Consider the following 23799-nt stretch of genomic DNA (forward strand, 5'->3'; position numbering starts at 1 on the left):
AATACATTTTGAATGATTTCTGGAATTGCTTGATTACATAAAAAAAGAGGATTGTGCAATAGATCTCTGAGGCTCAGCACAAAGTTTTTGTGAAGGCTTCCTCACAACCAAATTCTCTGCATACTTTAAAAAAATCTGTCATTAAAAGCTTCATTATCTGCAAATGAGACTACTTCTGTTGACTAACACAAGCTCTCTTTACATGAGCTTATCCATCCTTATTTTAAAAGAAGATGAGAAGGAGTTTTAGCAAACAAGCAGAAAAGTCTATGTAGCTGTAGTACATGCTGCCCAACACGTCTGTCTAGCTTCTGAAACACAGGTTTCCTGGCCCAAAGTGTAGTACCCGGATCTAGTTTTTACAGATTTTAATAATGTAAATGTATTTGGGACAAAGTGAAAATCCTACTTAGGTATAATCGCTATAAACAACGATGGACTTAATATTCTTCCAGATTCTCTTTTCCTCCGAGGTTCTTTTCCTCTCTCGCAGCATAATGATAAAGAGCTTGGGCTTTTTCAAATCAGAGACTTCAACTTCAGTGCAGGTGCTGTTGCATTCTACAGTAGTGTTTCTGGGCAACATTCATCTCCTCAGTTAGCCTCTCCGAGATGCCTCCTTACCAAGGCTCTCCTTATTCATAAAATGAGGATAACAATAGTTGCCACACAGTACAGGGTTATGGAGAGGATCGAAAGAAAATATGCGAGAACACTCTTTGCGAAGACTGTGTATCCTGGGCAGCTGTCTTAACTTGGGCTCCAATAATACTCTCCTCCTTTCTTCTAGAAATTCTAAAAGGTCTGTTCAATTTGTGTCGACACATCCTCTAGAGAAAATATTCTGTCCTAGTCAGAATGACTAAAAATAAAATAATTAGAAAGAAACAGCAAGGAGCAAAACATTTTTAAGTCAACTGCATCCAGGTGTGACAACCAAAACCAGCTGAAAAGTAGATCATTTAAAACAGACTCTTTAAAAGTTGAAGGAAAAATATGTGTATTTTTGAAAGAAAATCTAGAGAATCAGAGGTTCACTGATCTTGACTTTCTAGTTTGGAGAATCATTTGTCTTTCTTTTATAAACTATAGGTAAAAGGTTTTAGCGGAGGCTCAGAGTCTCATGGCAAAAATCTTAGATGGCTTTCTATAGACACCACTGTATATAAAGGAAAGTGTAATTATCAAGCCAGAGAAAAAGAAGGAAGCTCACAACTAGAGGTAATTTTCATCTTTGAGGAGTAGCCTTTGGATAAACTTCTATGAATTATTACTTTTCTTTTTTTTCTAAAGATTTTATTTATTTATTTGACAGAGACACAGCAAGAGAGGGAACACAAGCAGGGGAAGTGGGAGAGGGAGAAGCAGGCTTCCCGCAGAGCAGGGAGCCCGATGTGGATCCCAGGACCCTGGGATCATGACTTAAACCAAAGGCAGATGCTTAATGACTGAGCCACCCAGGCACCCCTATGAATTATTTTTTTTAAACCAACATCATGTAATTTAGTAAAATCAATTTAAAAAAAAAGAAAAAAATGTATATTGCTCACAGGACCTGTCAGAGGTAAGAGACAATAAATATTAGCTCTTATATTTAAACAAAATATCCATTTTGGGATTAACCTATTGTTCATGTGTGTGCTCACATTCTGCCAGGTTTTGGTACCAGTGATATGCTGGCTTTGTAACGATGAATTAGGAAACTTTTCTCTCTGAACTGAAACTGTTTAAATGATTCATTCAAGTTTAAAATAACACCCATGAAACTCTTTGGACCTACCAATTTTATGCATGTGGGGATTATTCCTGGCAATCTCCTCAGTTTTGTTATTCGTGCATTTTCATTTTAAACAGAACACCAAATATTCATTACTACCATTCTGAAAACTTTTTTTTTTTTTTTAAAGATTTTATTTATTTATTCATGAGAGACAGAGAGGCAGAGGGAGAAGCAGGCTCCCAAGGAGCAGGGAGCCCGATGCGGAACTCGATCCCAGGACCCTGGGATCATGACCTGAGCCGAAGGCAGACGCTTAACCATCTGAGCCACCCAGGCGCCCTACCATTCTGAAAACTTAAAACTACTTCAATGCGCTCGCTCAAGTGATGTATCAAATCCCCACAGAGTTCTGCAATTATCTCTTAACAGAAATATAAACAAATCAACCAAGTACTGTCAAAATTAATGAGTATAGAAATGAACAGCTAATAATTAAGACAAATTATCCACTGATCCTCTGAAACAATGTTATTACATCAGAATTGGGATCCAAATATCTTTAATGAATAGGGTAGGTTATTTTGAACAGTACCCTGGGTGCCTTTGCAACTCTGCCTTAGGAATCTATTACGAGATTCTAAAATAGTTATTCTAGCTATCTAGGAATAAATGAGATAATATTCTACAATAGGAAATAGAAGAGTATTTCCATCACAGAATGATTTGTGGGAATCAAAGTATATGTGGAAAAGACACTGTCAACTATAAAGGGCTCTACGAAATGTTAGGAAATATATTTACACTTCACTCATGACTAGAGCAGGCAATGTATTCTTGGCATGGAGGTTAACTTGCAAAGAATCATCTGGGCACAAAATTGAAATATATGCTTCTATCATATCAGTCCCCTCACTTCCCATTGGCCCTCCTTCTTCAATATCCTATGTTTTTTATGGACTGTGTATTTTTTATAAACATCATGATGTAGGTAAGTATTATGTTATAGCCAATGGCTTTAGTGTAAGAGAAAAAGGATTCAAATCTCTGGAAATCAGCAGTTTGCAAAGTACTTTCTTAATCGGATTAAGAAACTCACCACAGTGCTATGTAAAATGTTGTCCTCCAGTCTCTGTCTTTGAGAGTTCAATAAAATGATCAATAAAATTAAAACAACGTGGTATTCCTAATGTGGTGGTGGGAGTGAAGCAGCTACTAGGCTGAGTACTTCATATGGCTTATCCCAGTCAATCCCCACAGCACTGTGCTCTTTTATTTACATTGGTCAACCAGCTAGGAAGAGGCAGAGCTGAAATGTGAACCCAGGCAATCTGACTCCCAACTCCACAAGATTAATCACTAGGATAGACTACAAGAGTATATAGGATCCTATAGATAAATTATGGTCATAATAAAAGTTTCATCTCAGTTATAAAGCTTGGAGATTCATATATATATATATATATATGAATAAATATATATATATACGAATATATATGAATGAAGTTTATTTCTGTTGGCCACAGCAGAGAGAGAAGCCTAGCTTCTCTCTTGCACAGCACCATGAAACATAGAAAGGTCTAAGTAAAATGGTCTGTTCTCCAGAATTCCCCCCAGATAATGTTTAAAATTCCACTGTAAATCCCTATGGAGTTGATTTGGCTAAATCTAATCCCAGTTTAGGTCTTTCATGACTGTTGGCCGCCTTTAGTCTTTGCCCAGATTTTTCTTTTTTTAGCCAGGATAAATTACAACTTGGCCATGCATCTCAAAAAGTACAATAGTCACTAAAAACAACCTTGGTTTGTTTTCTTATTAGAGTGCTCACTTTAAAAGTTTAAAACATTGGTGGGTTAAGAGGGTGTGTGTGTGTGTGTGTGTGTGGCCAAGTGTGAACAGAATCAATTATGAGGTTTAAAAAAAAAAGGTAGATATGGGGAGGTACAGTAAATTTTAACCAGGTTTAAACGTTCAGTTACAAATCAACTAGATAATATCACAGCAGTCACTACCAGATTGATGTTTTAAACATGCAGATTCTATATAACTCAAAAAATTTAAGTGAAATCATAAAGAGGAAATTCCTACTTCTAAAAGATGGACTTTGACAAGAATCTTATATAAATATGTAAGAATCATAAAATAAAATGAGGCAGACATTCCTGAATATAGACAGTTTAGCTACAACAAAGCCTTTTCCAGAATGGAAAAGTTACACTAGCCAATCATAGGCAATGACAGAAATTAGAATCACACCAAAAAAACTGAACTACTCCAGGTCAAACTATCTCCAAACACACTTAACATTAAAGGAGAGTGCTACCCCACAGAATTAATCTGCCGGATTTTCAAAATCCTGAATGACAAGTTTACTGGCTTATTCTAGAACCAAGCCAGCAAAGAAAAAATATGAAAACATTAAAAATAAAAAAAAGCTGAATGAATTTGTCTAACTGGTATTCAAATTATAAAAATTGACTTCATTACCTAATTTATCCCAAACAATTGAGTAATATAGAGTATGCAGTGGTACACAACAAACTTTAACACCTTTTCTTTGTTTAATTCAGATCATTAATATCAGCAACTGCCACATTTATTGACCGCTTCCTTTGTGCTAAGCTCTTGTCAAATACATAAACACTGAATGCTCGTAACTTTGGAAAGTAATTCTTTCATTTTTGGTGAAGGAAATCAAAGCTCAGTGAAATTTTAAAACTTGTCTGAAGTCACATATCTAGTAAGTGGTGGCTCCTGGTTCCCGAGCTGATACTCTTTAATGCCACATGTCATAGACTCTTAATTGATCAGAAATATCAATTTCCAGGATTCAATATTATGCTGAGGTTGTAGGCAGTTGATCTGAACGCACACAAATCAATCACTTTATAACAAACCATTTCCCAGGTAAATCTTCAATACCCAATTATTTCTGAACGTGCTTCCATGTCGGGGCAGGGAAGGAGGTCAGAGCTACCAGGTCCTTGAGCTTCCCATGTGGTTACTCTCCTGAAGGTAAATGGAAGTTTTTCCTAAATCCCCTTGTTTTTGTTTTCCCCATACCAGGAAATAAAGTGGAGTGACAGAAGTGCCCAGTCATACAAAACATAAATTATAACAAATCTTTAAATTGTCACCTAAAATATCACTTTTTAGGAGAGGAAAATTCTCCTTCCCTCACTCCAGTCCCTACCCTACAATTCCAGGCCGACTTCCCTGATCCCGCCTCACAAGCTCAGTGCTCTTTCTCTCCATGTCTCATTAGGTGGGAACAGATGAAACAGATAAGCTCACAAATGTATTACCAGTCATTACATTGTAATTCTTTCCAAAAAAAAAAGAACTGCCCTAATATTGAGAATTTTGGTTACTGTGTCAAAAAAAAAAAAAAGAAAAAAAAAAAAAAAGGAAAAAACTCTGCCTATATTCTAACTTATTTAATGTTAGGCATATCAGATTTATGGACATTATTTGAGGACATCACTTTGTTAAATTCACACTCTAACAAACCAGTAATAATCAGTTTTCTTTTTACTTTAGTAAACCAAAGGACATTAGCTTTTCACTGTTATTCTTGAAAGAGTGTTGAAGCTGACTCTGGCTTGGGAGAAAAAAAAGGGCCAGTAACCCAGTTAACACTATCTGTTCATATAATGACTTATCCTTCCTTATGTGTTATGTGTTAAGTAAAACAGAGAGGAGGCAAAATTTTTCAAGATCATGTAGCTAAACTGAGCTACATCAAAGATGTACTAATTTTCTTATTCACCCAGCAAGATTGCTCTAGGTGACTGAGTACTTTCTGGGAGAACAGAGATGGTCAATGCCATCCCCGACAAAAAACTGACCAACACGAACTTCACTAAAAAAATAGTATTCTTTTGAAAAATATACAGAATGCATAAATACAATGTAGTATACCCAGACAATGGAATATTATTCAGCAATAAAAAGAATGAAATACAGATACACGCTACAACATGGATGAACCTGGAAAACATTATGGGGTTTTTTTTGTTTTTTTTTTTAAAGATTTTATTTATTCATTTGAAAGAGAGAATGGGAGAGAGAGCACGAGAGGGGGGAGGGTCAGAGGGAGAAGCAGACTCCCTGCTGAGCAGGGAGCCCGATGCGGGACTCGATCCTGGGACCCCAGGATCATGACCTGAGCTGAAGGCAGTCGCTTAACCAACTGAGCCACCCAGGCGCCCTGGAAAACATTATGTTTAAGTAAAAGAAGTCAGCCTCTCAGAAGAGACCACATACTGCATGGCTCAATGTATACAAAATGTCCCAGAACAGGCAAATCCACAGAGACAAAAAGTAGATTAGTGGTTGCCAAGGTGCGGGAATTGGGGAGAATAGGGCATGACTGCTAATAGATAACAGGTTTATTTTTGGGATAACAAAAATGTTACAATAGTGATTATGGTGATAGATGCACACTCTGTTTATATACTAAAAATCACTGAATGGCAGTCTAAATAAATAGTTGAATTATATGGTATGTAAATTATATCTCAACAAAGTTGGGTTTTTTTTAAAGGTATACACAGGTATATCAGGGCACAAAGACTGTCAATATGTAATTACATTAACAAATTAACTAGAATGTATAACGTTTTCTTTTTGCTAAAATCATAAATGCAAAGAATAATAATTCTTCCACATTTAAAACCACTCTCTTACCACTTGCATGCATTGATAGCTGGCATTATTCAAATAGTCATTATAGGCACAAGCTGGGTGACAGTTCCCAGTTTTATCACTTACAAGCCAGTTGCTTTTCTTCTCTAAGCCTCACCTGACTCTTCTGTAAAGAAGAAATTAAAGTACCTACTTCCTAAGATTGTTTTAAGAATTAATGGGGTAATCCTTGTAAAGTGCAGAGCACAGTGCACAGAACAAAATGCTCAATAAACACTAGTTACTAAAATTTATCACTAAACGTTTCTGGAACTCCTCTAGTCTATGTCCTACCCTCTGCAACGATCTCATCCATATTCATTTTTTCTTTGTTTACCTCTTAACTTTTAATTAGCCTTCTGCTCCTCAAAGGGCACCCTGCTTTTGCTGCCTCAACACCTCAGAATTTTGCTGGCATTAGTCTCAGATACTACTTTGTCTCCATAATCCTGTGGGTTGTGGTCTTCTGAACAGTCTGCAAAGAGTTGCTGCTGTCCAGGGCATCACCCTATCTTCCAGCAGGTGACAGGTAGAGATCTCAGCCTCCAACTTGACCTGATATTAAGCAAGGCCTTGTGCTCCTGGGTCTGGCGCTGCCTCTTTGCCCAGGTCTGGGACAGCTCTGACTCCAGGTGCAGCAGGACCCCACTGAGCTGCTCCATCTGCATCATGTGATGGGCCTCCACCTCCCTCAGGCTGTTCTCTAAGCTGGCCTTCAGGTTTCTCACCGAGTCCAGGTTCATCTTCATGGACTGGGCCATACATCTCAGCTCCGTGAGGATCATCTCAGCTGCTCCTATCTCAGCGGTAAGGTGACCACTGTGGTGCTTTCCTCAATCTGCTTGGACCAATACTTGTTCAGCTCCTCTCAGTTCTTCTGAGCCAGCTTATCATACGGGGCCCGGATGTCTGCCATGATCTTGCCAAGGTCCTGAGATTTGGGGGCATCCAACTCCACGGTCAACCCAGAGTTGGCAATTTGGTTTTGTAGACCCTTTACTTCCTCCTCATGGTTCTTCTTCATGAAGAGCGGCTCCTGAGAACCTCGATCTCTGTCTCCAGCTCCAGCCGAGTGACAATGGTGTCATCAGTGACCTTGTGGAGCCCATGGAGAGGACTCTCCACAGATGGGCGCATAGCCAGCTCCATCTTATACTTGACTCTGAGGTTATCAGCAGCAAGATGGGCACTATCAATCTGCAGAACAATGTGGGCATTGTCCACAGATTTCCCAAAGACCTGAGCCCTCAGCAACTCCATGGTCTTGAATTAATGCCCCCAGTCTCTGATCTGGGATCCCTTCTCCACTTATTCCCAGATTTTGATCTCCAGTCTCTGCTTATCAGCCTTCAGGCTCCTCACCCTCTCCAGGTAGGAGGCCAGGTGATCATTCAGGTCTTGCTGGTCTCCTTCTCACCCTGGATCCCCTCTGCGTGCCAGATCCCCAGCCATCCTAGTGGCCAGGCCTCTGGACCCCCAGCTACCCTGCTAGCTGGTGGACTGGGACACAGAGATCCAGGAGCCTGAGCCCCCAGGTGTGTGCCTAGATGCTGGTGGCTGCACTGCTGACCAGCAGGACCTGGTGGCTGGGCGATTACACAGAGCTCAGGGACCAACAGCTGGAGGTAAAAGTGGAGTGGGTGGTGAAGTTCATGCTGCTTGGGGAGAAAGACAAAAGGCCAGGACTCCAGCTCGGGCCACTCATCTATATTCACTTTAAAGACATTGCCATGGGGCCTGGTGTGACGGTGGGGGACACTTAAAGAAAGACTGTAAAAGAGAGTAATAGTAAGGTCCTCCTCCCCATGCCTACTCCTCCCTCATAATAACCATCAGCTCCCTCACTGCCAATAGTTGGCAGGGAGATAAGCCAGGCCACAGACTAGGTCATAGGCAAGATAGCCCTTCACATAACCTGAAGAGGGCCTCAGACCTATTCAAAGTCAGACTTTTGCCAGGGCACCTGGATGGCTCAATTAAGCAACCAACTCTTGATTTCAGCTCAGGTCATGATCTCAGGGTTGTGAGACTGAGCCCCGCACCGGACACCACGCTGGGCATGCAGCCTGCTTAAGATGCTCTCTCTCTCCCCCTCTGCCCCTGCCCTAATCCCCCAGGTCTCTCATTCTCTCTCTCAAAAAAACAAAAACAAAAAACCCCCACAAAAAAACAAAGTCAGACTTTTCCCAAATATAAGCAGGTTTGTACTATGGGCTCTATGGCATAACCCCTTTGATGAAGGTTCCAAACGTATACAAAACAAACAAGCAACCTCTGTACGTTAGTTTTCCAGAAGGCCAAACTGTCAATGGGTCTGGTAAGTCTGATCTGCCAAGACTAAAAAAGAAGGCAAGAGTAACAGGCAGACTGTCCATATAACCAGGAGTTATATGTAAATAACAGAATTCCCTATGTCCATGTACAGGTTAGTATCATTATTCCAACTTCCTGTCCTCCACAATACTAGTGCTCAACAAGTTACACACAAAACACTTCAACTCATTTCTTCTATTCTAATTTTAAGGTACACTTAATCCCTGACCTAACAGAATTGCTAAAAAATGGCCCGTTGGTGTGATCTATATTCTTATGTACATTTTCTCAATCTACAAAATACAACCTCATTCTCAAGATACAACCATGTCACAACTCCCTCTGCAACCTGAAGGAGTCTCCCATGAAACAGAAAAACTCTATATGGATATTTACTTATTTATAATTTCAACGATTTTTTTAAAGATTTTATTTATTTGACAGAGAGAGAGACAGGGAGCACAAGCAGGGGGAGCAGGAGAGGGAAAAGCAGGCTCCCTGCTGAGCAGAGAGCCTGATGTGGGGCCTCGATCCCAAGACCCCGGGATCATGACCTGAGCCAAAGGCAGCTGCTTAACTGACTGAGCCACCCAGGTGCCCCCAATGATAATTATTGAAAGTTATCTGTGGTACAACAGTTCTAAATACATAACAGAAAAAAGACTCCATGAAAATTTCTTTCTGGTCTTGGAATTGTGGTGATATGGCCACACTGCCCATGTAAATAAGTAAGAATGTGGACAAATAGGTCCCAGAAAAATATATACTGTAGTCGAGAGAGTTTGGGGCAGAACATTACCTCTCATTCGAAAGTCTTCTGATGTGATAGGGGCCATAACTGAGCACAGACATATCTCACATCATTTTACCAACACGATTAAGAGGAAGAAGAAAATCTTTAAAAAGACTCAACCAAACTAAAGGTACTATGAATGATGTTAAATGCTTCGGAAGATATTAAGGGGAGGGGAAAAGTAATCCCTTTCTTCAAATAGTTAGCATTTATCTGGGAAAAATCATTAATGTATATATGAAAATTTAACCTGGCAATGTGTGACAGTGACAATAAGTGATGTAGAAATAACAGGATAAACTTTGTTAATTCCTGAAGTAATGATTTTAGGATAAATTCCTGGAATTAGTAGGTCTTGTCCTAAGAATCTGAAAGAGATTAGAACTTAAGTAGGCAACGGGTATGAACGTGGGAGACCAAGCAGGAAGGCACTTGGGGAAATTATACAGTAGGCTGGCAAAATTAATGTAGTACAAGAAAGAAAAGAACATGAAACAGTCACACTATGGAAAGCTTCTAACCATAAGTTAAGGTGGTTAGATTGACTATATTGTCAAGAGAAATCCATCAAAGGTTTTGGTACATTCTACTTACTGTTCCAGAACACTTCTGCTCCTTCCATCTGTCAGATAAACTGAGCCTTCCTGCAAAATGCAGTTGTAATGTAACTTCCACAGTGAAGCTTTCCCAAAGTTAGAATGCAGTGATTCTCAAACACTGCCTGAGAATTACCGGGTATCTTGTTAAAAAGACAGCAAGGCACTGTTTATCCTTTAGCTTCCAGGAATCAACAGTCAGAGCAAACCAGTTTATTCCCTAAGGAATGTCGTAAGACCACCGTCTTATACTGTGATAGGATTCTAAAAAAATATTTTCACTTTCCCATGCTTGTCACCAAGCTTCTCCCTAGTGAGCTAAGTCTGTTAAGCATAAATAACTATGACTTGCTAGGTTCTACTTTTAGAACCAACAACTGAAAAAACATGTAATGATATGTCAAAATTACAAAATGCATTAAACTACCAGCTGTTTTTCATTAAATTAACTTCTGGACTATAGGAACACATAGTCAAGTTTCCTTCTCTTTAGAAACTTGTATCCACAGCCTTCAGAGTTCTTATTCTCATTCATTCCCCAGGCAAACACACCTGTTTAATAAGGTCAAACCAAGGTATCTTCAAATAAAAGTACACGCTGCAATTCAATACTGACAGTGCTGCTCTCCCACAGAAGAGCTTCGTTCTCAGCTACAAATATTCCCAGTTTTAGGGGCGCCTGGGTGGCTCAGTTGGTTAAACGACTGCCTTCAGCTCAGATCATGATCCTGGAGTCCCGGGATCAAGTCCCATATCAGGCTCCCTGCTCAGTGGGGAGTCTGCTTCTCCCTCTGACCCTCCCCCCCTTTCATGCTCTCTCTCTCTCATATAAATAAATAAAAATCTTTTAAAAAAATAGTCCCAGTTTTGAACAGACATCAAGGGCAGACTTGTAAAAGTGGCTTGTCAGCACCAATAATGTTGGTGTTTCCTTTCCAACACTACCATCCCCCCACACCCATCCTTGCCCAAAGGAGTTCTTCCTAGCAATTTTGAAAAGAGTACAAATCAATACAAGGGAAAATGATCAAGGTGGTGGCAACCAGACATTAATGGTGTCAGTGTCTTTAGATGACATTTATAACCACAGACCATAACTCAAAACAGGAAATGTTTTCTAATCTGGTGCCTGCAAACAGTGATTTTGTAAAGAACCAACCAAACCAATACAGGATCAGAGAACAGAATTATTTTTTATAAGATTTTATTTATTGAGAGAGAGAAAATACGAGTGTGCACACGAGTGAAGGGAGGGGCAGAGGGAGAGGGAGAGAGAGAATCCTCAAGCAGACACTCCCCGCTAAGTGTGGAACCTGACATGGGGCTAGATCCCAAGACGCTGAGATCATGACCTGAGTCAAAATTAAGAGCTGGTTGCTCAACCGACTGAGCCGCCCAGGTGCCCCCAACAGAATTATTTTAAAAGACACAAATACTTTTTAAACTTGAAAAGTTAAAATCCCGGGGCGCCTGGGTGGCTCAGTCATTGAGCGTCTGCCTTCGGCTCGGGTCATGATCCCAGGGTCCTGGGATCGAGCCCTACATCGGGCTCCCTGCTTGGCGGGAAGCCTGCTTCTCCCTCTCCCACTCCCCCTGCTTGTGTTCCCTCTCTCGCTGTGTCTCTCTCTGTCAAATAAATAAAATCTTAAAAAAAAAAAAAAGCTAATTCTAAAATTCATTCAAAACACTATGCCAATTTTTTTTTTATGCAGGGGAGGGGGGATGTCTTATCAGATGTCAAATCTTAAGTAATTCTAATGAAAGCAAATGTGATACTGGCATAATAAAAACCAGTTAAATGGAATAAAATACACTAGCAAGTTCAAAACTAAAGTACATGTGGTAATTTAGTACATAACGGAAATGGCAGTCTTAGTGTGGAAATCATAAAATACATAACAAATCATGAAGAGCCAACATCCCCACTGGTGGGAGAAGGCAGCTGTCAGATCCCTATACCTCACATCTTATAAAAATATATCCCGTATGTACTGAGGAGTTAAACACATAAACTAGAAGAAAATATAAAAAGAATATTTAATAATATTAGGGTGAGGAAAGGTTTCCAAAGCAGAAACAAAAAAATAACAAACAAAAAAGGAAATACTGGGGGCGCCTGGGTGGCTCAGTTGGTTAAGCGACTGCCTTTGGTTCAGGTCATGATCCCAGGGTCCTGGGATCGAGTCCCACATCGGGCTCCCGGCTCAGCAGGAAGCCTGCTTCTCCCTCTCCCACTCCCCCTGCTTGTGTTCCTGCTCTCGCTGTCTCTGTCTCTGTCAAATAAATAAATAAAATCTTTTAAAAAAAAAAAAAAAAAAAAGGAAATACTGGTAGATTTTTATGACATATACAATTAAAATGCTATAGGGTACAAGATATCATATTGTTAAAAGATGATACCAGATAGGGACAACATATCTGCACTGTGTGTCACAAAGAAAGCTAACCATTAACTATACAATGAATGAGTTAGAGGACAATGCATTATCCATAATATATAAAGAACTACTGGACAAAAGATTAATAAGTAATTCAAAGGAAATTCAAATGAACAATAAATAAACTTAAATAACAACCCAACAATCTCATTACTAGTAATCAAGGAAATGCAAATTAAAATAGTAAAATGTAATTTTTACCCAAAAGACTGACCAAAAGGAAAAAAAAATAAAAGGGTTTCTGTTAGTGACAGTTTGGGAAATATACTGTTAGTGGTAGTAGAAATAGATACAGACTTTTTGAAGAATGATTTGGTAGTGTATTTATGCTTTTAGTATAACTGTTTTTAGTAAACTCAGTAAATCTACTTTTAGATTACAGAAATAATCATACAAATGTACAAAGCTACACACACACACACACACACACACAGAAATGAGAATAATTCTGTTGGGGGGCACCTGGGCAGCTCAGTTGGTTGAGCAACCAGCTCTTAATTTTGACTCAGGTCATGATCTCAGCTCAAAAAAACACACACACCCAGAAATGAGAATGCTCAGGCATGGTTCTAAGAGCTTTATATACATCAACTCATTTAATTCTCACAATAACCCTACAATATAGGGTCTGGTATTATCATTCCCATTTTGCAGATAAGGAAACCAAGGCAGAGAGTGGTTACGTAATCTGTCCAAAGATTAATAGAGGTAATAAGCAGTGGAGAGAGAATTCAACCCCAGGTGTTCTGACTCCAGTATCTGAGCTCTTAACTACTATAGGTCTACCGCCTCCCAAATGAGGATGTTCATTGCAATATTGTTTATAAAAGCAAAATACTGGTATATCTGTCTTGTCCATGATCAAAGATTGGTAAAATAAATAATGATCCATCCATCATGTGGAAAAATTAAACAATGTAGAGCCAGCATACATACACACATATTCACAATACATTAAGTGAAAATAAACAAGTCACAAAAAAGGTTTAGCATACTTTCATTTGTATCTTAAAAACAATCTATTTATATAGGTTTGTATGTACATATATTGTTCTTTTGTTGAGGCCTTTGTCTAAAAAATTAACATCAAATAGTTAATAATGCTGTCTTTTGGGGAGAAATAAATAAGGAAGGAAGGGTAAAGAACTATTTTATGTATTTTTATATTAGGTGGCTTCTTTTGTAATTGGCATGTTATTACTTTTAAATCAAAAACAAATCTAACGGGGTGCCTGGGTGGCTCAGTTGGTTAAGCGTCTGCCTTCGGCTCAGGTCATGATCCCGGGGTCCTGGGATTGAGTTCCGCATCACATCAGGCTCCCTGCTCAGTGGGGAGTCTGCTTCTCCCTCTGCCCCTCCCCCCACTCACTCTCTCTCTCTCTCTCTCAAAAATAAATAAATAATTCTTTAAAAAAAAAAAACCCACAAATCTAACAAGCAAACAAACAAGGAAGTAGAACCACAGCTTAGATTAAGAGGCTAATAATAATAAGACTGACACTACTGGATCCACCCCTACATGAATCAGTTAAGTTTGCTATGCTCATGGCGATAGACTAGAAAACTCTAAACCTACCAATTTTTGACATTGATTATAATACAGTAATACTGCCATACTTCAATGCAAGAGTATCATTAGTGAGAGTCAAACTGCTTGGGTTCAAATGGCAACTCCACTACTGACTAGCTGTAGGATTTCAAGCAAATCATTTAACCTCTCTCTATGTCTCATTTTCCTCATCGTAAAATGGGGATAATACTATTTGCCTCATGTTTAATATTTGTAAAGTCCTTATAATAACACCTGCACAAAACTAGTATATATACCAATATATACACTCATTTTGATGAAAATAACAGGAAAAAAACACGTACGTGCATTCTGATGTTAAGCTAAGAGCATCATCTCCCTATCCAAAGACATTAATAACCTCTCCAAGATACATTAAGTGCATCACACATATTAAGGGTAAGTGCAAAACTAGTTTTAAGTCTATGCAGACACATGTACAAATACTGCACCCTAATGTAAAATGTATTTCTCATGGTCAGAAGAGTGTCAAAGCCACTGCACTAGGGCATACCAGTGAGTGGCTCAGAGCTCTGTCCTCCGTGGCCACACAGAGAACAGACCTCACCACATGGAGCCAGGACTCTTCATCAAGAAAGCTGCACAGTAAACATACGGTTTGCAAACCTTAGCGTACAAAGAAATATCCTATTTTAAAACAAATTGAAAATATTTTCTTTCCTAGAATATCTTTTCTATTGTCTCTAGATTAAATCCATGTACCCATTAATATTTTTAATTGGGACCAAGCAATCCTCTCCCCCAAACATTTTTCTTTCCCAGCCAAAGCTCATCTTGATTTTAAGGCAACTCAAAGCAAATTCTCATCTTTTGTAGGTTTTCTTAGAAATTTTTAATCCCGTCACCTCAACAGACAATACAAACAGCAAAGGAATTATAATGCCCTGCCCAAAGTAAGAATCAATCTTATTATCTGTTGTAACTATGTTTCTAGAATAAAAGTATGATACATTGTAATTGGCCTTTTAATGTAAGATATTTGGGATTAGGCTTATATCAGTATCTAAATCAATTTATAAGCACATTTTAAACCTAAAGGTCCTCAAAATAATTTTGCCAGTTACACTGATTCTAACAAAGCATTTCTCCCACATTACGACTCACATTCCCACATAACCTATTTAAAATGAAGTAAATTGTAAAGTCCCAAGAACCCCTAGCGTCTCTCCCCTGAAGTGCGGTGGGGCAGAGGGGCAGGGAGACTAGAATTAACTTAGATCCTTTTCTCAATGTCTCTTGATCTTCTTCCCATTCTAGAAATACCAACTGGAGCATCACTGAATGTAAACTCTGTGAAAGCCAATTTAGAAATTCTTCAATTCAATCCCCCCATTCAACAGATGATACAATCTAGACCTGGAGAAGTTAAGTGACTTCCTCAGAATCACGTGCTTTGGACTAAAGCGATGCAGGATTATGGGACTGCTAACAGCTTTCCATCCACTTGAAAAACTGGCCCAGGATTATAAATACTAGTTAACCACATGCATTTAAACTGTAGAAACACCAGTCCTGTATCACAAAAAAAATTTACATGCCTTGTTGGTATGTCCTCTAGAACTTTTCAAAGTACTTAAGTACTTTGAAATAATTACTTAAGGTATTTTATTTACTGTTAAGTCTCATTTTACAAAACAAAACAAAAAAAACAAGCTTAACCCTGAAATTATTACTTCCTTATTCCACATCAAAGCTAAGGATTAAATTATTTTAACAAACTAACAAGTACTTAAAACATAGGACCACAATTACCACCAAATTTTTAATATCTATATTTTTACAATAAAGGTTCTCCTACTGTCTTTTAAAGTAAGTAATTTTCTGTTGCAAATGGAAGAATCATAATAATAAACGTATAAAAATCCAATTTTCTCTGGGTTTCATACCTGTTGTTCATCCTCCATGACGTTACTAGCAAATTCAAATACTAGGTCGTTCTGTTGGACCACAGCTGCCATAATAAAGCATTCCCCTTAGATCCACATGAGAAAAATTCCAAGCAGGTTCAAGTATGAGGCAGCAGAATCCAGTGACCAATTTGGGTAAAAAACCCTCAGCTAAGTCTGTGAAGTTACTGTAAACCAGGTTTTCTTTAGGGATGGTGCTTCAGATTTTCTTGGTTCACTGATACTCTACTCCAACAGAGTCAATTTTTCTGAAATTTTTCTTCTCTAGAACTTCTTGGCCTGAAAAAGAGAAGTTTAAGTTAGTCATGAAAAAGCAATCATGCCCATTTAGAATATAACAATAAATACTGAGGGCAGTATCGCCCACGTATTTTTTATTAATGTTTTTAAACATAATCAACATGACTGATGGATATATATTTTCTTTGAAGATTTCATTCCTGCTAAGATAAAATCACTTTTCATTTCTTTTTTTTTATTTTGCATAACAAGTTTATTTTTTTAAAAGGCATATAGACAATAAACAAAGTAAACAATCAGATCTTCACTTCTACCCAGTATTATCTGTCCTAGAACTGTTCCATTAAGTTCCAGTCTCTAAACATCTTAAATTTCAATAATCGTCACTTCTTTCTGAAAGTGAAGCCATTCTCCCTTCTTTCCCCGCCCCAGTTAAACTACAGTTAAAGTACCAAATACTTAAAAAAAAAAAAAAAAAAAATCCACCCAGTAATAACTAGGTTTTTAACTGCAATAAAGGACATATAAACAGTTTCCTTCTTGCCAGTAACCCAGCAAACCACACAGGAATTGCTACTCCATGAGTAATTTCATCTGTATATTTTTGCCTTAGGAGAAACATTCATACAGTATCCCTGTTATGCCTAATATATATAAAAATTTAAATCTAATACATTTAAAGTTTAGTAAGTACTATTTTAAGAGCTTTTAAAAATAAACAGAAATTAAAGTCCATTCTTTGTTCTTTAAAAAGGTTTCTGATAAGTAGAATGTTTTACCATGCTTAAGCCTGTCTTCAGTGGCTTCTTTTTTAATGCACTGAAATGTATCCTTATCTCTAGCACAGGCTTGCAAGCAACAGGAAGGAAACGGCACTTGACCACGTCATGGCAAATTAAAACATGCAAAGAACTGCACTTTACAATAGTAGAAAAACAGAAACGCAACTTAAGAGTGAAAACAATTTCACAGTGGAGGGAGAAATGCTTAAAAAGTGCCTGCCAAAGATGTTTGCCTATTTAAAAAAAAAAAAAAAAAGGTTACCACTACTAACAAAAGTAGAAGAAAAAATTTTAATTTATCACAATTATATGAAATACTGCATCACAGGGTTACAGCTATAAATGTGGTATGAAAAGACAAAGATTATAAAAATAATCGCATTACATCTAGTTCTTGGAAACAGCATTTACAATTTTAAAGAGACAAGTTAGGGAACGAAGGTGAGCTGGTCAGTCTCCCTGAAAACTTAAATCCAGCTAGCATGTGCCAGCTGAATCAAATATTCAATTTCCTAATTTCAGTAAAGCTGATTCCCTATATACTCTGGACTCTAGGGGTCATCATGGATAACTGTAATTTTCCTAATTGGGAATCAAAATAAAATAAGGGTTAAGAATCCAATTCAGGTGATACTTCTCCCCACTAAACTGAATTCTAACCCAGCAGTCTCCCACACCTATTCTACCCCACCTCTTTCAATAATGAGTTCAACTCCAATACTAGAAAAGCATTTTTATTTTTAGCGCATTCTGGTAGTTTTTCAGCAATGCACCATAACTGGAGGAGAGAACAATGCATTGACCTAAATTGATCACGGACAGACATATAAACATAAGACATACATTTGGCTTTGGACAAATGTTACTTATAATCATTTCCCTTAAATTATTACCCAATCTCATTCTGCACTGAGCTTGCCTTCTTATGGTCCTTTTTTTTTTTTTTAAGATTTTATTTATTTAAGAGAGAGAGAGAACACAAGCAGGGAGGAGGGGCAGAGAGAGGGGGAGAAGGAGACCCCCCACTGAGCAGGGAGCCCAATGTGGGGCTCCATCCCAGGACCCTGGGATCATGACCTGAGCAGACACTTAACTGAGCCATCTAGGTGCCCCTTTCTTATGGTCCTTCACACAAACTGTATTCATTCTTGCCTCCCTTCTTAAATTCTACTTATTCCCCATTCCTAGAATACCTCTCCCACCTCAGCAACCATTCACATCCTTCCGACTCAATACTCAAGTCCCATTTCTTTCATAAACCTCCCAAATCTCTACACCTCCACCTACTGCGATCACTCCCTTCAGAAATACAGCACTTACTGTCCACCAAGTTAGCACTAATTGTAAATTGTTTCACATTTGAAAATTATGTCTCCCTAATTCAACTGAATAAATGTCTGAGTGCCTATTATTTTTAAAGCAATATACCAGGGAGCAAGATAGTTAGAGCAAAACCTCTCTGGGTAAGTAACCATTGTCTAAAATTCCTTCTATACCTAACCAAACCTACGTGCCCACAGTAATACTTAAAAGGATTATACTGGGGCGCCAGGGGAGCTCTCAGGTCATGATCTCGGGGTCCTGGGATTGAGCCCCTGTCTCGCTCCCTGCTCAGTGGGGAGTCTGCTTCTCCCTCTCTCTCTGCCCCTCCCCCTGCTCATGCTCTCTCTCTCTCAAATAAATAAAATCTTTAAAAAGAAAGTATAACCAGAATCAAGAGATGTTTCCTGGTAACAAAAAGAAAGTATAACCAGAATCAAGGGATGTTTCCTGGTAACAAAAGCCTCTATAAAAGGTGTAGATTCCAAAAGGCCCATTCCAAAAGCATTTGTTTGTAAATACAAAGTGACACTCTACCAGTGACCAATGTGAACACATCTATGTAAAGTTTCACTTTCTTTTCCACAGCAATCACATACCTTTTCTTAGCATTTCCACACTGTTATGTGTTAATAAATGTTTTTCAAAAATCTCAAAAATAAGTAGGAAGGGAAAAATGAAGGGGGGGAATCAGAGGAGGAGACGAACCATGAGAGACTATGGACTCTGAGAAACAAACTGAGGGTTCTAGAGGGGAGGGGGTGGGGGGATGGGTTAGCCCTTTGATGGGTATTAAAGAGGGCACGTATTGAATGGAGCACTGGGTGTTATACGCAAACAGTGAATCATGAACACTACATCAAAAACTAATGATGTAATGTATGGTGATTAACATAATAAAATTTAAAAAAAAGATTTAAAGGAAATCCATCAAAAAAAAAAATAAGTACAAGCAATCAACATACCCATACCTTCCAATACACACTAACACCAAGAGTAATAAAACAAAACTGAGATGACTGTCCATGATCACTAAGCCACTTGTTAGGACAGAAAGAGACACCTTCACTCTGGTGGATAGCTTTTGTTCATTTCAATACAGAAGTTCATAAACTGAAAATGTGTAAGAAAAGCTTTGCAATTATTTTATTGGCCTAATCAGGCCTCTGATCCTCTTGTCTTCTCTCTTTCCCACTCCTTCTCGCAGGAGTTACAGAGCCTACGGCACCAAGATGGGTCTTAAGAAATTTTCTGATTCCAGATCTAGAGGTATCACCCATACATAATAGAGATAGTGAAAGAACAAAGTCCCATCGCATCAAAATTAAACATCTAGATCAATGTTTCAGTTTTTCACGAATAAACTGAGTCCCTGTGCCCAAAGTCTCACAATCTGAAGGTGTAACACAACTGCAATGAGATCCCTCGCCTCCTAAATCAGGACTCTGCCCAGAGCAACAGTACACAGCCTTGCCTCTAAATCTACTCAAGTCCTTTGTGCTTTCATAGTTTGAAACACAGATTTCTAAGTAAATGCATATATATATCAAATTGGGGGGAAAAATTTCCATCTAGAGTTCAGCCCCAGATCTCCAAATCCACTCACTAAACTATTACAGAAGTCCACATCAGTGCCCCTCAAAGTCAATGTGTCTAAAACATGTCCCAAAGGGAACATTTTATTCCTCGAAGTTGCTCTAGTATGAAAAAGACATGGGTACTCAGATTGAAGAGAAAAAAGGGTTTTTTTTGCTTTACCCTAACAAATTAGAAGGTCTTCAGTTAACTATATGTATTATAACCATTAGCTATACGTATGATATTCAGGACCACTCTGCTTCATTAGTAATTCTCAAACCTATTTCATTTTCAAAGTGTCAGTCTTTACAAAATAACAAGAAAAAATATAAGTGAGAACTGTTTGTCCAACATAGGCATAAACAGTTAACTTATTCGCTCTCCTTTGAGAGGTCATCTAGTTGTGCATCCACCAAATAGTAAAAACTCCCGAAGTTGGCTCTCAACGTGTCTTTCAACTGCATCAGGATCATATTCTTCTTCTTCCCAGGCGACATGCCACAGGAGGGTCTCAACAATAAGGTTCCTAATCTTTCATCACCAAAATAAGCTGCAGATTTAAGGTCAAATAATAGAGCAAGCAAAACAGTTAAAAGAGCACAAGCTCTGGAGTCAGACCACCTGGGTTCAAATCTTCTGTACTGTGACCTTGGACAAGTCACTTAGTGTCAGTCTCCCCTTTCTGTAAAATAGGTACAATATATTACACCAACATCTAGAGTTGCTGTGAAGATGGGATGCAAACTCCATGTACAGAATGCCTGGCAGATAACTTTTGTTCTATAAACTTTAGCTTTATTACAGTCTCGGTACAATGCAAGAGACGCGTAACATGTGCATGCCACGTTAACTGAATACTCCTTAAGTCGCATCTCCTTACTCCCTGGGAGTCTCCGTGACCACAGCTATTTGCTAGACTCCAACAGAGAATACTACATAGCCCATTATCAAAAAAAGTATAATTCTATTCCAGTGCCTGAAAATTTGGCACCTACTTGATAAATCCAGCTGCTTCTAGGCGCAGACCTCACCCTGTCTGGCAAGTTTCCCTTAACACAGAGTTCCATTATGCCCCTGTTCCAAACAAAATGAATTTACTGATTGTAAACACAAAACCCTCAACCGCATTGATGGCTACTACAACCAGTTTATTTTTGTTTAATTTATTATAAAATATTTCGGTTATCATAAAAACATGACAATCAAAATCGGTTTTTAATACTCTCATACCTGCTTTCTTCATCACTGACTGAATGCAACTTTAAGTTTTCTTCAAAAGGGCTTTAAACACAGGGTCTAGAAAGCTATTAATTCATAATGATATTTAAAAACAAATTATTGCTACCCTTTGGAAGTTACCAGACCACCAACTTCTTACACTCAAAATGAAAATGAGTAAATAACAGGTATGACAAAAATGTTTTAGATTAAACAATTCTAGTCCAAAGGAGGTAAAATACACCAGCTTAGAGCAATGGGATGCTTGAAAGATTACCTTTAATAAACTATTCAGACAATGCTTATGTTTATGTACATATGCATGTTTATAAAGTTGAAAGTATCTAAAGAACTGAATTCTGTAGTAATTCCAGATGCCAGATGCCGAGTATCTGAACAGAAAGTATTTTTATATGAAGTGGTAACCTAATAAAAGGTCCTTCTTGGAGCTCCTGGGTGGCTCAGTCATTAAGCATCTGCCTTCGGCTTAGGTCATGATCCCAAGGTTCTGGGATTGAGCCCCACATCAGGCTCCCTGCTCAGTTGGAAGCCTGCTTCTCTCTCTCCCACTCCCCCTGCTTGTATTCCCTCTCTCAATGTCTCTCTGTCAAATAAACAAATAAAATCTTAAAAAAAAAAAAAAGGCCCTTCTCAACATATAGACATACACATCATAAGAAAAGCAATTTTAAAAAACTATTACCTTAGAAGAAATACAATAGAAATGAAAGGAAATCAAATAAGAAAAGTAAGAGAAAAAAAGAGAAGCTATGCAAATTAAAATGAGAAGCAAGCAATAAACTCATAAACTATAATGACTGGGATTCTTGTTCTATACACTATAGTCAGGCCTTCTCATTTGTTTTCTAATATGATAGAATGCTTTACACATTAGCTTCCAGAACAAATGAAAATAATAAATCAGTGCTACCAAGATAAATTCTGTACAATTGTCCCAAGGTCTGCCCGTTCTCAATCTAGAAAGTGTGGAGTCACACAATTTTAAAGCTGAAAAAAACCTAAGGATTACCTAAAACAACATAGTCATTGACCAGCTAAAGAATTTGGGCCTAGCACAATCTGACTTGTCCAAAGAAAGCAAAAGAGGCCCAAATTCCCAGCCCCATTCTCTACTCATGCCCCTATATCTACATTAATAGAATGTCATCAGTATTGTTCTTTAGCAGAGTATCTGGAAAAGAAGAAATCTCTTACAGAAGGATCTACAGCAAAGATCTCCACACTATTCCATGCAACCTTCTGATACGTGGTAAATCATTTTTAATCATATTTTTACCTGGAATAACTTTAAGTAGAGGAGTTTGTAGGTTTTCCTATTATTGTTTTAAATCTTAAAGTTTTACTATTACTGTTCTTTCCCAAGCTCTATCATATCATACCATTTGCTTTACTTTCACTCAACCAAGAAAGTGAAAACATTAATAAAACTTTTTTTAAAAAGATTATTGGGGGCGCCTGGGTGGCTCAGGCATTAAATGTCTGCCTTCGGCTCAGGTCATGATCCTAGCATCCTGATATTGAGCCCCTCATCGGACTCCCTGCTCCGCAGGAAGCCTGCTTCTCCCTCTCCCACTCCCCCTGCTTGTGTTCCCTCTCTCGCAGTCTCTCTCTCTGTCAAATAAATAAATAAAATCTTTAAAAAAAATAAAAATAATAAAAGATTATTTATTCATTCATTCATTCATGAGAGAGAGAGAGCGCGCGCGCGCGCACACACGGAGAGGGAAAGAAAGAGGCAGACTCCCCGCTGAGCAGGGAACCCATCTGACCAGGGGCTAGATCCCAGGAGCAGACGTTCAACGGACTGAGCCACCCAGGTGCCCCTTAATAAACCTTTTTATAAAAAGCTACAACGTAATAATTCATGAAAATACTTTAAAATAAATTTTAACTGGGCACCTGAGTGGCTCAGGTGGTTAAGCAACTGCCTTCGGCTCAGGTTATGATCCTGGAGTCCTGGGATGGAGTCCCGCATAGGACTCCCTGCTCGGCAGGGAGTCTGCTTCTCCCTCTGACCATCCCCCCGCTCATGCTCTCTCTGCCTCATTCTTTCTCTCTCAAATAAATAAATAAAATCTTCAAAAATCAATCAATAAATAAATTTTAACATATTATTCTTCCTAATTCTTTGAATACAGTATTTCTATCACTTACATTTTTAAAAATGTGAATATTGAAGAAAGTAATTTAAAAAACACACCAAAATGTAGTTACAGTTAAGTAACCAGATTTGAACTTCCCCAAACAAGGGTGGTAGTCTCTCAGTTCCTAGTGAATAAGAAAGAAAGAAAGAATTAAAAAAGGCACCAATTGTAAAATAAATCTCACTGTATAGCCCTGTCTACAACTCATGTACTCTATACACAACACAGAAGTTAAAAAAAAAATACAAGTTAATGTTACAAGAGGAATAAATCATTCCCCACTGCACTGAGGGTTCTCATAATTTACTTCAAAAAGAAAATGTTTAAAAAAAAAAAAAGAAAAAGTTTCTATACCTCTACCTTTTATATCAAAAATTCAAGGAATTTAAGAACATTTAGGAGTTTAAAAAATGTCCCTGAAATCCATACAAGTACCATATATATAACCACGAGTA

At 38.2% G+C, this 23799-nt stretch overlaps 1 protein-coding gene and 1 pseudogene across 7 annotated transcripts in view; both read right to left on the reverse strand.

The window, feature by feature from the left end:
* ELF1 (E74 like ETS transcription factor 1) overlaps positions 1-23799 on the reverse strand; it is a 107554-nt gene that overhangs the window by 32378 nt on the left and 51377 nt on the right. For 4 of the 7 annotated variants that reach the window (XM_035003275.1, XM_035003272.1, XM_035003273.1 and 1 more), the window contains one exon: positions 16021-16320. In XM_035003275.1, the coding sequence (XP_034859166.1) occupies positions 16021-16092 (72 nt within the window). In that variant the 5' untranslated portion in view covers positions 16093-16320. Of the gene's footprint in view, positions 1-16020; positions 16321-17060; positions 17266-23354; positions 23469-23799 lie in introns of those variants that run through there. The other 3 variants (XM_035003271.1, XM_035003269.1, XM_035003274.1) reach the window with 3 other exon arrangements.
* Positions 5924-8477, reverse strand: LOC118009372 (annotated as a pseudogene).

This window comes from Mirounga leonina, unplaced genomic scaffold, assembly GCF_011800145.1.
Source record: "Mirounga leonina isolate KUSES-001 unplaced genomic scaffold, KU_Mleo_1.0 Mir_127, whole genome shotgun sequence".
Lineage (NCBI taxonomy): Eukaryota > Metazoa > Chordata > Mammalia > Carnivora > Phocidae > Mirounga > Mirounga leonina.